Genomic DNA, 18,095 nt, shown 5'->3' on the forward strand with positions numbered 1-18,095 from the left:
CTCTGGATATTCCAAATTTGTGGATTAAAGTATCACTCGTGTTTTACAATGAACTTCCATCAAGAATTTTCACTTATGTTTTAGATAACGCAAACAAAGAAAGAAGAAGATTATTTACCGTATTTTGAAGTTTGTGAGGTTTATCTGTGTCTATTTTCGGATTGGCGACTAGTTGGTGGGGAATCGAAATCTCCTTCTTCCTCAATTTCTGTGATCTTTGAACAATTTCATAGCGATGATCAATATTTTGGAATATTGAAATATTAATTATATTTCCTGAGTTTAAAGACAGTTTTTAGTTTTACCTCGTTTTTTATGTATCCGTCGACGAATTAATTAAAAAATGAGATGGATATGGAGTGGTTTCAGCGCCCAGAGACTGGCTTTGAATTTTATTTTTATATTATGGTTAAGCTCTTTGGGGAATTTGCAAAATATAGATGACCCTTATAAGATTTTAGGCATAAATCGTCGAGCTAGCTTGCAAGATATTAGACGGGCATACAAGACACTAGCGAAAGAATGGTGAGTAAACAGATTTTATTATTAATAAAAATACTGGTGTGGTCAAATGTCAATTCACCATTGTAAAGTTCGCGTTCCCGTCGTTGAGGATTAAATTATGTATGAAAATTTAGCGTGCGTTTGGCCTAAAGTAATTTAATGTTTTCGACGCGTGTAATGAAATTAATTATCCTTACCCTCGGAGACTGGTGTCAACATCAAGTGAAGTAACACATTTTTAACTCAACTTTCCAGGCATCCTGATAAAAATGAGGATCCCAATGCAGAAACCAAGTTTGTGGAGATAAAGCAGGCGTATGAACTGTTGTCAGATTCTGAGAGAAGAAAGGCGTATGACTTGCACGGAATCACTTCAGAAGATAGCACTATGTACAAAGAGAGACACGATTACAGCCAGTACGGTCGCTTCAGGTAACATGCATTGATCCAAAATACAACTGGAAATCACTTGGTCAACAACACTAGCTTTTTAATTCACTAGAAGAACCGTTTCAATAATAATTCAACAGACAGAGAAATTTCATAAATATCAGACATAACTGGGATGCTATTTTTATTTTATTTTAAAAGGATTTAGTTTGCTTAGGATTTATTTACTAACAAAACCAACACGGTTTTACATAAAAATATAACACTTTTAACAATACAATTTGCCAAAAACCAGTTGCCATTTTTAATTATGGTTTACTCAAGTTGTGTCCTAAAGAGTGTTGTTTTGTTTTGTACTAGAGTTATCTTCTATATCTCACTTATTCATAATTTATTTATTGCTTTTCCTGTATATTTTTTGAGTCATGTGTATAAGTTTTTCTTTGTTTTGTTTTCATTCTGTATAAATTTATATTCGAAGCACTAACTTGGTGGTTATTCATTATAATAAAATAAATATAAAACAACTTGACTTATTAAATCCATATGCTTAGATTTAATATTCATTAAACACTGTTAAAATAAAATAGAATAAGATCAATTAGTAAATTATACCTTGATACAGAAGCTTGTGCATTGAAACGTTATTCGTTAAAAACAAAGTTATATTTATTTTATTTGTTTTTTTAATTATTTTTTTTTATTTATTTTTCAAAAATATTTACAAAATAGTCTTAAATTAAAGTCCTGCTGAGTTGCATACATACAACTCGTCAGCAGGTTCTTATAAATTACATCGATTATTTACACTTAACCTACATTAACAATAATTTTACTTGAAAAACAATTACAGATTACATTATGAAAAATTAAAAACTATCACTAATACAAAAAACTTTTTTCTAATAACCATAATTTGAGCAAACGTCGCACTCCTGTATTTAACTCAGTATTTTTAATATTGTTTGGTAGCATGTTAAATATTTTAGGTATACTGTATTGCAGTGTCCTTTTGCCATATTTATTGCAGTATCTAGGAACAGCTAGCCCTTCCATACTAGTAAACCTGGTGTTGTAATCATGTACCAACTTGAGTTTATACTCGGAGTGCGACGTATGCTGACAAATTAATTTGTACCAAAGTAGAGCCCTAACAGATGATTTATTTACAGATTTATACATTAATGATATTGAAATATTGTGTCTCTGGCGGTATACATCTTTATGTAGTAGCAATTTGATCATAGAATTTTGCAAGGTTTGAATAAAATTAATATTAGTTTCATTTGATTATGGTTTACACTTTATATTAAAATGAGTAGCAAGATTAAAAAATCTCCATTGATTACGATTAATATCTGAAAGCACTAAGTATATAATTTTATATTTTAAATAATCGATTGCATTTGAAATAAGCCTTTACTTCTCTCATTGCAGGACTGACCCGTTTGAAAATCTGTTCGGTGGAAGATTCCATTTTCAAGATCAAGATATTACCTTGTTCCATAAACTCTCCGTTACAACTAGGTGGGTAGTTATGCTGTTGGTTAAGGCCCAAAGATTTCAGTTCACGTGTAAAAAAAACATTTTTTTATCCAATTTTTGCATGTTTTAACTGACGGTGCTTTCACTTTATTGACGTTTGAATTGTACGAAGTTAAACTTTCAAATGCCAGAAACAAAAACAAATTATTTGTCGTTCCAACAAACTAATCCCATTCGATGTCGTAGAATGCCTGCACATCAGCGGTTCATATAATAATCGTCAATTAAACCCATGTTTTCTTTGCCCCTTGTCAGTTATGTTTCTCCGTTCAGATGTGTGTTTTGATAACTCCTTGACCAGAACTCATGACAACGCAGGCGGTAAAAATTTTAAGTTCTGGTGGGATTTTCAAAATTACAAAACTTTTAATCAAACCGATGACAATACGATACAATTTTTTTATATTTTCATATATATATTATATTTTTTTAAAAACCACTGAACTTCCTCATCACATTTCCAGGCACTTTGAACATAAGCTGGTGGAGAAGAGCAGCCGTTCGGTAGTGCTGGTGCTGTTCTACTCAGACTGGTGCATGGAGTGCGCCCGCGCGGCTCCCGCGTGGCGGCGGCTGCTGGACGCGCTGCGGCCGCGCGGCGTCGTGCTCGCCACGGTGCACGCCGCGCACGAGCCCCTCCTGGCGCGCCAGCTTGGCCTACCGGGCCTGCCGGCGCTCGTGGCGCTCGTCAACCGCAGAGCCTACCTGTACAGGGAGACCACGCTTTCCGTGCAGAAAGTTGTCGGTGAGACAATATCCCCAAGGGAAACATTCTACATTATTTTTAAATGAGCCCTAAAATTTTACTTTTAACATTTATCCTATAAAATCTCACAAATAAAAACAAATTTTTACCTATGTATTTGGCCTGTTAAATTCATTAATCCATTTGGTTCACGAATTTGTAATAAATGGTTTCATGTATTTTGAAGATTGTGACCAAACATTAATTATATCGCATGTCCGATAAAATAAAGTCAGAAAAAAAAACAGAATTTCTAGGAGATCCACAAACTCAAAATCATATTGCATTGCAAGTTCAGTGCATTTTTCACCCTTTAAAGAAATGCCGATGTGTCATATAATTTAGATTTGTCCTAAAAAATTATATTACATTTTTCAAAGAAAATCTCAATTTTCATGAAGAAAATAGTTGAAATATGACACTGTTTGAAAATGGCCACTTTAAGTGCTAATTTAAGAGTGTCAGACATTATGTATTTAAATCGTAAAGGTAGAATTATGCCTATTTTTCAACACATAGAAATATTTTTCATAATTTTCTACGTATATACACCTCAAAATCAGATTTTTAAAAATTATGACTATTTTATCAGAGGTGTGATATTTAAAAAAAAAGATAACCAGTTTTTTGAGAACAGATATATTTTTGTGCGAACATTGTTAACCCCGACCAAACTTAATTTAATTTTAATGCGGATGCTTTGTTTTCAGAATTCATTAAATCAAAGATGCCTTATAAATTGGTGAAACCAATAACTGACGATAATGTGGATAGTTTCCTTGCCGGTTGGGAGGACAACAAAGTCAGAGGACTGATTTTAGAAGACAAACCGTCTGTGAGGTTACGTTACCTCCTCGCCGCATATCACTTCAGGGATCGAGTTTCTTTCGGGTGAGTCCACAAACGCATCGATAAAATGTAGGTTCTTATAAAAGTCTAAGGCCAAAATTCTCTCCCATCCAACAATAACTTTATAAGGTGGCATTTAAACTTTTTAGTATATTATAAGCAATGTTAATATGACTTAAAAACTAGGCGGAAAAGACTAATAAAATTATTACTCTCATTGTAACGGTTGCTAATCAATAAAGTGGAATATTGAATATTACACAGTGTGTTAAGTTGTGGCGAGCAACACCAACAGCCGTGAGCTCCGCTTCGGCCCGCAACGTGTAGTCTGCTGCAGCGTCAGCCCGGACGAGATATTGAGCGCCGTGCATCGGAAGAACTCACTACATTTCATCTTAGCATTTCGTGTCGCCTGCCCATAGCTCTCCGCCAGTGCTCGCCATTGTAAATTCCTTCTGTACAAGATAATAGGATGTAACCCGTGTGTAACTACTTAATAAATAACTTCAATTGTAATCCATCTTTCTCATTTTACCTCAAATGAACTCACGCGCACCCGTCCCATGAAGTGATCATTTGACCTGCCCCGTGAAGAGATTTTCTGTCTCTGTTAAAAGTGTTTGCCAAACTATGAAAATAGGATATAGAAAATAAATGTATACTAACATAGATATAGTCAGAGTGCGCCTTAAATGTATTGTCATATTACAACAGGGATGGAGAACATTTTAGAGAAGGAATATAGAAATCTAGACATTTACTGGTCATTGGCTGGTGTACGCGGCCATTTTACACACTGTAACATTCACCATTTTGCTTTTTTTTAAACATACTTATTTCTTCAATTCTTCTATCTGTTGATTTTTGTGAAGTTGAAGAGCTAAAATCTTTATTGATGCTGCTGAGATTCATCTGACTGAGTTATTTAACTTTTTCAGGTTTGTTGATCTGAGCGCCCCCAGCACGGAGAAACTGCGGTCTCGTTACTCGGTGCAGTCGGGGCTGGATACCGTGATGCTTTTCCGGGAGGAATGGTCGCGTCCGGCTGCCTCCGTCAGTATGGCCGACATCCCCACTGCCACACTACACCAAGTCATTTCCGACAACCAGTTTCTCACTCTTCCCAGACTCTCCTCACAGGTATAAACACCCGCGCTATGGTGGATGCATTATTGTTTTTTTTTTTAACATTGTATTGGAAAAATGGTCCTAACTACAAAATTACAAACTACATGATCAAGACCACAAAACATAATTTGTATTTATCCTAATAGATAGCATTAAGAAAAATTGCGGTGCCAGACAATTTTGATGAATAGGTATTTGAACATTGTTTTTCTTTCACTCTCGTAAATGCTTCCACGATACCATGCTAAAAAGAGAACTAATTTTGCCTAACTAAAATTGATGTTTGGCTGCCCGATTTCCTCACCCCAAAACTGAATTGGCTATTTTTTTAAAGAAAGAATATCAGAAAGAAAATCTTTTCCATTTCTCAAAATTATCGTATCCGTGAGCCGAAGACGGCAGATAAAACTGGATGCCTTTTTGAGTTTTTGGATGGTCCTAGCTCCGATAAAAATCCTTAAGAACAGCTATTTTTGTGCTAAGTAAAGTTGCTAGGAATATTTCCTTGCAATTTTATATTGTTGAAGTTCAGTGTATTTTTTATTTGTTAATAGACTATTAAACTAATCCAAAAGACTTTTATGTATCGTATTATCAGCACTATGATTTCTTAAAGTTTTGCATTTCCAAATTACTCCGAGTGTGGCATCTCCAGTTCTCTTCCACTTCTTCACGGTCAGTTCTGCCGATTGGTCCGTTGACATACCGTAATCTGGAAATCTTTCACAACTCTCTTATTGACTCCCAAGGGAGTGAATTCCAGTCTATTGTCTCCGAACATTTGGACAAACTCAAATATTGTAACTCTCTTATCATTGGTTGATTCATATGAACTAGTGACGTCATTCAAAATAGCTCGTTTTTATTAAATTATTTTTTTCATACTGCCTGTAACATACATAACTGCCGTACACTTTAATGCTCTAATATTTACCACGCATAAGAAAAGGTTTTTTAAATACAATTTCCCTTAGGGCTGAACTTCCTCGTTGTTTTAGTTAACTACTTTATACAAAGGGCACTTATTTCAATGAACTTTTTTATTATTTTGGTATTGCAAGCAAATTGTATATTAAGTACTATTTTTTGCCAATAAACGCTGTATTTTGACACTGAAACTGAAAATAAATCAATATGTATTGAAACTATGTATTTCAAAGCTTACATAGCACTGAAATCTACTTTGGCAAACAAATGTTTATCGCAGGAGGCTAAACTAGCAGTTCACAATGAAGTTCTAGTGCCAACTCTAATGTATGGGAGCAAAGTATGGAATTGGAAAAATGATGATGAAAATAGGTTAAATGCTGTCGAAATGCGATCCCTCGGGCGAATGTGTAGTAAAATGATGTATGATAGGTGCACAAATGACGGGATCCGTGAACTGTGTAAGGCTGAGATATGCATTATCGACAGAATCAAGAAAGGGGTGCTGCGTTGGTTTGGACATGTAGAGCGAATGGACAATGAAAGAACAGCTAAAGGATCTACGATGCGAATGTTGATAGGTGCAGAAAACGAGGAAGACTGAGAAAGACATGGCACGATCAAGTCCATCAAATATTTGAAGATGGACATGTCATAAGAATAATCGGCGTGCGTGCATGAGAAGATGTATGAATGTAGAGGAAGCGAGGTCTGTATGCAAAGATAGAGTGATATGGCGTTCTATCTTCTCTACCTACCCTTACGGAGAAACGGCGTGATGGTTTGTTTGTTTGTTTGTTCATAACATGAGAAAAATTAACAATGGAATTTGAACATAAAACATGATATAGAATACCTCGTAATTAGAGTAAAAGGAAGCTATTCTCTCTGAACTTTCTGGAACATGAAAGATTTCAATATCTAAAGATATACGGTTGAGTAAAGACATTGCTCTTTCTACTGCCATTGGCAGGCTGGTTCGGCAAGATAAAACAGCTTAAGCCGCCAATGTCTAAGGTTTGGAACACACAGAAAAACACTGCATTACACCTAAGTTGATTGTAATACCACAAATTAAAAAATACAATGCATTTCTTCTTCTCTCCAAACTACTGTAGCCATGCATTCCCAGTATGAAGTCTGACAGGTACAACCATGGATAGTGTCTGTACTCTCTTCATAACAGAGTACTTCAACTGGTGGGGTGCCAGATCAGAGATCCACACTCAAGTCTGTTTGGTGTTTTAATAGACAACGTGTCCACCTCTTCACAATAATGGTACGAGTTTTGACATTACAGGGTATTCTGGAGAGTGTGTGTCCCGCGGAGTGGCAAGGGGGCCGACGCCGGCTGTGCGCCGTGCTGCTGTCGCGTGAGGGGGGCGCGCACGCCGCCGCGCGCTCGCGCCTGCGCCGCTATGCAGCCGCCACCTCGCTGCCCCCTGACCGCGTGAGGTTCGCCCACTTATACATGGACGCACAGCCCCAGTTTGTAGAGGCACTCTCTTCGTCTGGTAACTATTTTATTTTTCCACCGCAGTAAAACTGCCTCTAGCAGAGTGGTTTTAGACTAGCATACATTTCTTCTGTGTCAGAGCAGATGAAGAATACAGTTCTGTGTGTGAAATAGTGTAGAATCAAAATGCTAGGCGAGTGTTTTTTTAGTTTGCTTGCTACTTTCTAAAAAAAATGAAATAGAGTGGAGAAAAGTTCGCCTTGTATCATAGTGGTTGGCGTATTTTCATATCTTGCTTCAGGTCCTGGGTTCGATTCGTAGGAGGGTTGACATGAAATATTTTTTTATATTCTACACTATTATATTTTATTTTTAATATCAAAAACATTTTTCACTTTGTGGTATGACATTTTACGGTATTTATTTATAAGTATGTATAAACCACTTCACAATAATTTTAAACAATTTACTTAAAATTGAATATATTTAATACGGAGCTCAATCATTTTCCAGCTGGCGTGGCATCTAAAGACCCCTCATGGGCAGAGCTCCGCATAGTAATAATCTGGCGCAGGGACGAGTCCCGCGTGCGCCACGAGTGGCTGCCGGAACGCTGGCCCTCCGAGGGGGGTGACGCGGGGGCCGAGGGGCTGGCCCTGGGAGGAGAGGAGGCCAGGCTCAACAGGACTCAGAAGCAGCTGGCCGACACCCTCAGGAGGCTGCTGAGACCGACGGAGGTTATGTCCTACGAAGCTGTAGTCAAGGTGAGTCTGGCTCTAAAAAATACTAATGAAATGAAGTATTAACATTTTATTAATAAAATGGATTTCCCGATAACATAATAACCAAATTGTAAATATGATTAATTTTTAAACCATTAACTTTGTTGCTAAACATTTTACTAAATATTTGTATATAACCACTTACCAATTACAATTTTCTGTCTACCCGTTTTGAGATGTACCCCTGTACTCTTCATCAGGACATCAATTAAACTAATATGCAAAATCCACTATGTACGAGGTGTGTTCAGAAAATAACGGGAATTTTTATATTTTGCGGGTTTGGAGAGTCCGATTGTCAATTTTTTTAAATGTTATATACTAAAATTTTCAGCTGTATTCATTCTTTACTTTGTCTATGGCAGCCGCTAAGGTTAGACGTGTTTTTATGCGCTCTGCGATTTTAGTTTGTTAAAAAAAATGGACCAAAGAATTTGTAACAAATTTTGTTTAAAAAAAAAAAAAGTGTAACAAAGTGTGTGAAATGTTAACAAAGGCCAATGGTGAGTCTGCTATGAGTAAAACAAGAGTTTACGAGTGGTAGAAGCATTTCCAAGATGGCCGTGAAGACGTTGAAGATGACGATCGGCCCGGATGGCCCTCCACATCAACAACCGATGAAAACGTGGAAAAAGTTAATGAAATGGTTATGAATGATCGCCGAATCATAATCAGAGAAGTCGCTGATGATGTTGGCATATCGTCTCATGCTATGATTTATTTTTTTATGTTTCGGGTATAAAACGCGTGGCAGCAAAATTTGTTCCAAAATTTTTGAATTTTGAACAAAAACAGCGGCGAATGGAAGTTGCTCAGGTGTCAATAAATAAATTCAACGACGATGCTTGTTGGATAAACTGGAAACATTAGAAATAAATAGGATTAAACTTAAAGCAGTCGTAATTAACCAACAATTAGAATTTACGAACTCCCCTTTACTTGAACCTTTAATTTAATTTCATATTGTTGTATTTAATTTTAATGTCACAAGTGTTTCTTTGTCCCTAGATATTTTAATATTAGTTAGTTTGAACCTCAAATACCATCATTGTTATTTTTATTTAGAAATTTCTTCAGTTCGGAAACTAAAATGTAATATTTATGTATGTTCCTTAAAATATTTTATCATTATTCTTTATTATATGTAAACTTCCCTGTCATAAAATCAATGTATTATGCTAATTTAATCTGCTAAAAAGTGTATTTTCCATTCTGCTGCTTTATTGTGTTCTTCCATTTGTTCTTTCCTTACCTTTTAAATAATAAGAAATAAAAACAATATTAGGACTTCCCAATTTCAGTCTAAAACTTACAAAAAAAATAGCTGTTTTGCAAACCAGTTGTAATTATATTTGTATATCCAAACCTTGTAACAAATATTATAAAAGTTCATAATGTTGTTAACAATTTACCAGTCCTGAAGATTCCTTCTTAGGCAAAAGCGCTGGTTGGTCAAATGAAATAAAAGTGAAACTAAACCAAAAAGTTTTATTGATAATTTTATCTAAATCATTATCTGTTGATAATATTATATCAGTTTGACATATCCAGAGTGTTTCCTATAGGAACTGGTGGACGAGCACACAGCGGGCCTGTGGGGCCGGACGTTGGAGGCACTGGGCATGATGCTGGAGTACGCGAATGACTGCCTCCGCAAGGACACCCTGCTGCCCGTACTGTCAGTCCTGGCCACCATCCTGCTCATCCTGGCTGCGGGATACCTAATGGCGCACCTTGTGTAAGACACTCTATAGCGTTGCGTGATATAAAATGTGTAAATAAATCTGAAGTCCGAGATTCAAACTCCGCTCTTCATAACCTGCTTCTCATTGTCAAGCACACTTTTTTCTGACTAGTTGAGAATGGCCCTAAAAGTTTCATATTAAGGTTAATCATAAGAATGCAAAAATTTCTTTAAAAAATATTTTTATAATAAAGTGTCTGAAAATGCATAATATGCTATAAAAAAAAAAAACACGCTTCATTTCAATTAATTACATGTTACATGTCTACATTTATTATAAATTTGAGATCAACCCTTTGAACTCTATTTTATTTTACACTCGCTGTTTAAGCTAGCTCTGAATTAAATTCTTGCGAATGGATAGAAAAAATATCAATTTCCAAAAAAAAAAAATTTATTAGCCTATGGATTCATAAAAAAAAAAAAAGTTAGTAATTTTACGACTATTGAATTTTTTTTCTCCATGTGGTAGTTTTTAAAACACAATCCTGGGTGCTGACCTGGTTTCTTTTCTCCTTCCCTTTTTATTTGTGTTACTGCACACCGCACAGTCCTGGGATCCACTTTTCTCTCTCTTGGCCAAAAAATGTGACGGGTCATTTTTCAAACATTGAATGACAGCAAAGTTGTAGTAAATTTATTTTATTTACTTTTTTTTTTTTCTTTGTTTATGAGAAAGCTTTTTTTCCTCCAATAGATGGTTATAATAGTATCATTTTATGTAACGGTTAAGGATCACTGGAACCTGTTTACAAAGTCTTCATCGAGGCTAATTTTTATAATAGGTAAATTAAAAGAATAGATTCCCTGGAAATATATGTATGCGTATTTATATGCAATAAATTAATTTAATAAAATTTAATATTTTACGAGCCTATACTAAAGAATATAAAAACAAATAAAATATTTTATATTTTGTAAATATCTATTACATGCGTTACTATAATCACTATGTTTATATCACTGTGTTTCTCGGGGCAGTCGGTTGGAGGAAGAGTCTATCCAGCGTCGTCGCTCGGAGAAGCAATCTAACGGCAGTACGGAGTCCAGTAAGGCGGCCCAGAACAATAACAACGGCTCCCCCACCATCCCCCGTGCCAGCGTCATCTCGCAGTCTGAGCTCAAACTGCACGAACTACGAGCTGAGAAATATAATGGCCTTGTCAGGTATATAATCCACTTTAATAATTAAAGTTATGTACATAAGCCGTGCTTCTTAACATTTTTTAATCTCCATTGATCATGTTTCCTAATAGCATATATAGATAAGTGGAATATACCCACCCACCAATTTAACTTTAGTTTCTACCACTAATTTAATCTGTGAATATTCTGTATTTATAATATTAGTTTTGTATCACCCGTCGATTGGGGGAGCGCTCTCCCTAGTTGTGTTCCTTTAATAGAATAAACTTATACATGAAGTTTTACAAAGTGAATGGCGATTCAATCAATGAAACAAATGTCATGTTTAATGGTTATTTTCAGATTACTGAAGCCCGGTTGTCGTACAATAGTTCTCCTTGTGGATCAGCAGTCCCGAGCACAGTTGCTTACCATGTTCCACAAGACAGTCTGGCCGTACAGAAAGTGAGCATACCACATACCTTACTCATTAGTTAAAATGCTTAAACTAAATTTTAAATGAAATCTGAAATACTCACCTAACTGAGATCGAGTAGTCTTATGAAATTACATGTACTCTTTAATTCGCTACTCCAAAAACTGGCAAGTGTCAAATTAGTGAAAGCAGCGGATTATATACACATATATACAAAATAAATACATGCTGAAAATTCAAACCAATTTTCCGAAAAAGCAATATTGTGAAGTTTGTAGTTAAAATATATAGTTTTATCCAACAAATGTATGTACTTTCACGCATCTCATTCTACAATTTTAATCCTTTGTAATTTTATGACCGTTGTTTTATTAAATGATTCTATCCTATCCTCTTTTATACAGAAACAAGACTCTCCAGTTCTCCCACCTGGACGTGGACCGCCACGTCGGTTGGTACCGTCACCTGCTGCAGTTGTCCCTCCCGGAACCCCGGGAGCTGAGGATCAACCCACGGAACTGTGTGGGGACCGTGGTGGCTCTCAATGGTCACCGCAAATATTTTTGTATGTTCCATGCCAAACACCCCGAGACTACCAAGGGTTCTAAGGTTTGTTGTTCATTCTAACAATTTCCATTGGGATATGCGTCTTTTTGTCAAATTGTTATAATAATGGCACTATAAGTTATCAATAATAATTATGGTTGCTTTTTACTGGATTATTGTGAGACTAGAGTCTTGTGAAAGAGGACTTATACAATAAACATTTCAAAAAATATATAAAATAATATCACAAGTTGACGGGCATGGGTCGTTCCTGGTTGTGCCTCTGTACTTAATAAATGTAAATAAAAACAAATAAATAAACAAACAAAATATTACAAAAACATAATATTTAACACGTGCAATAACCGAAACACCAATCTAAATCATTGAAAAATCACCAAATACATACATAGTTTCCAACTCAAATCCCTTTATAGTCAAAGTTTTAGAGCACATTGCAATGTATGTCTTATGTGTTTTGTGAAAATGTGTAATTTGAAGAACTTTAAATAAGAATGAGTTTTCAATTTTATTTATTTACCATCACAATACTTTTACTTATTGCTATTTGAAATGTAATATTATATAATCTATGTAAGTTCAATACTGCGGATGAACTATTTGTCAAAATGTTCAGGAGGGACAAGAAACCTTGTGATTTTCTAAAAAAATAAAAAAATTTAAATGCAGTTTATTTTGTGTTGATTTATATCAGAAAATCTATCTATGAAGTTAATTGTGGCAGTTATATATGAAGGGTGGGCCGAAGAAACATGCGGAGTCGTGATTTTTACAGATTTGAGTTAAATATACCAAGTTGTAGGTATTAACAGTATGCACCCGTGCGTCCTATCAAAATGTCGTAATATCCGTTCAATCATTGGCAAAATGTATTTAAAATTTTGAGCCGAGCTGAAGAAACGCGAGCAGTCAGTATGATACTGAGAAGAAAGATTCGAAGTTCGCGCGTAATTTTAAGGAACGTGCGTAGTCAGTCATTTCAGGTAAATCATTTTGTAGCAGAAGTTTTTGTGAAAAGGTGTGATTTTTTTGGTCTCTCAATGAGTATTTTTAATATCAGTGTTGAAAAATGAGTGACAGTGATAACAACGACAGTGTGATAATTTTGCAGTCAACCAAGAAGAAAAGAAAAACTAGTAGATTATCAATTGTTTCGAATACAATAAATGTACAATGCCATGAAGCCAGAGAAAACTGCAAGTGTACAAGGCTTAAATGCTTTGATAACGTGAATAAAAGGCAAAGAACGGATGTATTGAAATATTTTAATAACTTAAAATCGCATGATGTTCAAAATGAATATTTAGCTAATTTGATAACTGCTATGGGCTTGAAACAAAGAAGACTTCGTTTAAGTGATTCTACAAGAAGAAATTATGCTTCATACAACTACAAAGTTAACGTTGTCCTTAATCCTGACCCTGACTCAGAAACAAAACAATACAATTACATTACTGTTTGTGCTAAAGCTTTTATGTCTATACATGATATTGGAAAGAGACAAATATACTACATTCAAAAATCTTAAAGATACACTGGACACGCAGAGTCCAAATCTAGTCTCCACCGGAAGCTAAAAGAACAGTTTGAAATAAAAGTATTGGAACATATCCAATCTTTCAAAGGCCACAGCAGCCGCCATTACAGCCTTAAAAATTCCAAACGAATTTACCTCTCGTAAGATTTGAACATAAAAAACAATGCATGAGTTGTATAAACTATAAAGATTCCTATAATATAAAAAATTGTTCCAAGAGAATTTTAATATTTCGTTAGAATATACTCGTTCGGACACATGCAGAATATGTGATGAATTTAAATTAAAAATCAAAGTTGAAAAAGGTGAAGAGAGGATTCGTCAATTTCATTTGGACAATTTATTACACAAAAAAAACAGAGGCTTTTTATGACCGCAAAAAGGAAATTGTCGACAAAATCTGACACATTCAAAGCAATTTGTATGGATTATCAAAACAACAATTCATTCATTAGACGTACCTGTAGAAATTATAACGGACTCAGTATTGATGTAGACATTTTTAACTGCACGTTGCATTTGTACAGAAAATTTCTTCATGGGGTCGATTATTTGGGATAGTTGCTGAATGTACATCTTGAGTGGTTTATGCTATGTATATGTGCCGCATGTAATGTATATGTTTTATATGTGCGTTCATGTGTGTGCGTGGATGGCTCGGAGTGTACATTCGGTATTTTTATTTATTTTAATTTATTACCTCCATGGAAAACGCAAATGTCAACAATTATCCTTTTTTCACTTAAAATTCATATTTATTTTTTATTTTTTGTCACATTTAATGTTTATATCTTTTTAATTTATGAAAACTTAATTGGTCTTTTTATGTTAAAAAATTTTTGTTTTTAAAACTTATTTTGTATGACTGTATGTTTTCTAAATAAAATAAAATTTAAAAAAAACATTTCACTACCTAATTTCAGTACTAACGAGGCAGGCATATTATAGATGTAAACTTTTGATGTATTCTTTTAATATTTAAGTATTATCCAATCGAAATTCTATATTTTACACATACCCTGAAATTATTTTCCAGTCAAATTTGAATCAACCTATACTCGATACAGACTCAAACTTTTTAACGTTAAATCGTAGAATACACACGTCGAGACAATAAATGCCAAAAATCAATGTAAATCAAATAAAAATATTTATCGAAATCAATTACCCGTGAAATCTGACTCCTTCAACACCTTCAGCTCCTACTGCTGCAACCAAACATACCGCAATTCACCATTGTCGATTTTTATTTATTGTAATGAGTAAATATCCAAGTTATTTACAAACAAAGCCACGCACATCGACGAAAGTGTCTGTATGCGTCTGTTGTCAAACAAAACGAAATGGCCACCAGCAGAGTGAAGTTGTCGCTAACCAAAATATGTAATAGTTTCCTTCTATGCAAAATAACGATAGGGCCCCTCTATAGCTAGCGCATTATTACTCTGAGGGTATCATTTTTATTTTTTAAAGAGAAATACTAGAGTTCTTATTATTTACTCAAATATTTAAATTTTCAGACCATTTCCCAAAATTCGTAAATAACTTGTGCTGGAAAAATGGAAATCGAGTTGTGGTAGAGTGGGATTTGAACCTGGGACCTTGGGTCCGTGAATCCACAATACTACTATGGGACCACAACCCAATTTACCTACCACTATACTACCCAAACGTGCTGGGATAAATTATAACCATTATTTTTATGATTTTGCTGTCCAGAGGATGGCACGCATGACTCGGCGGCTGGGCGGAGGAGGTGGCGGGGGTGGCGGGGCAGCAGATCCCGAGGCAGGAGCCTTCATGGGATTCCACAGTTCCTCATCCTCGGACAGCGACAGCGACTCTGGCCTGCCCATCCTTCAAGGCTCCCTGCTGCTGGGGCTCGATAACTGGCTCGACCGCCTGTTTGAGGGCACCACGCACCGCTACTACGTCAACTACTGGCCGGACTTTACCACCAAGTAGAGAAAATACACCAACCTTACCGTCACATCAATTACTCAACAAAAAAATACCAAAATTCTTCAAAATATTTTCATTTCATTCTCTCGAATCATTAGAAATATTTTTAATTACCTTTCCAGCGTCAAAATGAGCCCTGAATTTATACATCTAAATACTATTTGAAATGCGGATCTACCAAGTGTGGCAATAACAGCAGATAAACAGGACCTCTGTGTGTGTTGCAGTTTGCAGCTTCAGTGAAACTTTTTAGGTATGTTCCAAGGTTTAGTGGAATTTGCATCACTTTATTAGCGGAATCACTGTCAGGTATCGGGGTGGATATTTTACGGTGATGCCAAATATCGGTTTACACTATTCTCCAGTCGCCTTGCTCGTGTAATCATATCACGAGACTGGAAATGTAGAGATAAATTTAGGGACCAAGAAAAGATGGTAATTATCTTAAGAGTTTCACTGACTTCATAATGACTCTATTCTTAATGTAATTACAGTATGTAATTTTATTTAAACTATAAATCTTACAAAATATGCTACCTATCAAATTATCAATAATCTTTTACAACTATGTTAACTTTTCTCTATCTATAAGTTGGAACAAAGTTTTCAAAACATAATGCAGTACTTGCCTGGCTTATGAGCCTTCTATCAACGTTAGATATTTTTATTGGATGACAATTAATTAGGAAATGCAACCTCTCATCTCGCACGGATCTACATATTATGTGTGGATGGTATGTGTATTGTAGTTCTCATACTAGCACTTGCATCGCCATAACTGCAGGTGCGTACTCTCACGTCGCAGTTAAGTGTGCGTCTGCACTTTGAGTTATGTTTATATTTTATATTGTTGAATATTATTAAATAAAAAAAGATTTACGTTCTATGTGTATTGTACCTTTAATTTATGTGAATTTGTGATCAGGTGATGTGTGTAATTATTTATTTAAATATGTTATAAATGTTAATTGAATGAGTGATTCTATATGTTTGATTCAGTTATTGACTGAAATGCATTGTTATTCGTACGTAGTAATATTGAATTCATAATAATGAACATATTATGTTCTTAACAATGTACAATTCGTTAAACCGAATATATATGTAATGTGTTTTGTAGTTATCGCCTAGACTGATAACCAATTAAACTATACATATTATATCAATAAATCGGCATGTTCGATTGCATTCGTGCAAGTGTAATGATGCTAGATTGTAATGTAATGACATGAAATTATAGATCATTTTTAGCGCGCACTTTATACAAAATATTTACATTTTTCCAAATTTATAACTAAATTTAGTTTAACAAACTAATCTAAAAAGTAGCGCTTACAAAACTCGCCATAATTAAGTACTAGAGCTGTATTTCCAAGGAGAATACATATAATCTAAAATAAGAGAACATAGCTTTAAAATAAATTAATACTTCCTTTTCGATATGTACTATTAATTACATATTTCCAAATCACAAAGTAATTCAAATGTCACAAAATACCAAATATTAGAATTAATCATTATTACCAACGGCCTTCCTAATTATCTCATACAGAAAATTTAAGTTATTACTTTGTTTTGGCATTGCGTTATTTTAAGAAAAAGGGGTGTGGCAGTTGAATATTCTAGTCCATAATATATTGTTAACTCTTTTATTACAATGATTGTATTTCTAGTCAGAATGTATTTATAAAAACACATAATCTTTTAATGTACACTCTTTATGTTATTTCTACACACAAATGATGTAAGAACTTTAAACAAATATACACTTATATAAACTATATACCTGTTTTATTTGCAAATTTTATCTGCTAGAAAACATAAATAAATGTATAGCATCTAATGAACAAGAGTACTGTTATTTTTTCAAATACTCAACCTTTTTTTATAATACAAAAAAATCTAGTTTTAACTGTTTTCATTTTTTAAAATTACATACAACCAATAAGAAAGTTCAGTGTTTTTTTAATTTGTTAATAGATTATTAAACTAAAGCTAGGGTTTCCTAAGACAGCGGTGCCCGTATTTTAACGGCCGTAGTGAACGGTGATGCAGTGGAGAGCCGTCGTAACGGTGACTCGAGTGTGGTTTCCTAGGAAAACGGTGTTATCAACACCATTTAACACCGTTTTCCTAGGAAACCACTCTCTAGTCGACGTTACGACTGCATCACCGTTCACTACGGCCGTTAAAATACGGGCACCGCTGTCTTAGGAAACCCTAGCTTAACCCAATTTTTTTTTTTTAAATTTATTTATTGTAGCGCTATGATTTTTTTAAAGTTTTGTATTTCTGAAATTACTCCGCATGTGACATCGGAGTTTCTCTTCCGCTTATTCTCGGTCAGTTCTGGTTATCTTTTACAGCTCTCTTATCATTGGTTGATTCATATTATGTA

General features: G+C 34.8%; 1 protein-coding gene across 1 annotated transcript; it reads left to right on the forward strand.

Annotated features, from left to right (window-relative positions):
* The first annotated feature begins 146 nt into the window (after nt 1-146).
* Nucleotides 147-17,476, forward strand: l(3)80Fg (dnaJ homolog subfamily C member 16 l(3)80Fg). The gene is made up of 13 exons (XM_088228180.1): nt 147-525; nt 760-936; nt 2,332-2,421; nt 2,904-3,184; nt 3,895-4,075; nt 4,972-5,173; nt 7,389-7,602; nt 8,058-8,308; nt 9,892-10,064; nt 11,052-11,237; nt 11,559-11,660; nt 12,036-12,240; nt 15,455-17,476. Exons 1-13 carry the CDS (start codon nt 344-346, stop codon nt 15,698-15,700), a joined length of 2,490 nt encoding a protein of 829 aa, XP_088084306.1. The 5' UTR covers nt 147-343; the 3' UTR covers nt 15,701-17,476.
* The last annotated feature ends 619 nt before the right edge of the window (nt 17,477-18,095 follow it).

Source organism: Micrasema longulum, unplaced genomic scaffold (assembly GCF_059751315.1).
Source record: "Micrasema longulum isolate JH-2025_06_02 unplaced genomic scaffold, ASM5975131v1 h1tg000569l, whole genome shotgun sequence".
Classification (NCBI taxonomy): Eukaryota; Metazoa; Arthropoda; class Insecta; order Trichoptera; family Brachycentridae; genus Micrasema; species Micrasema longulum.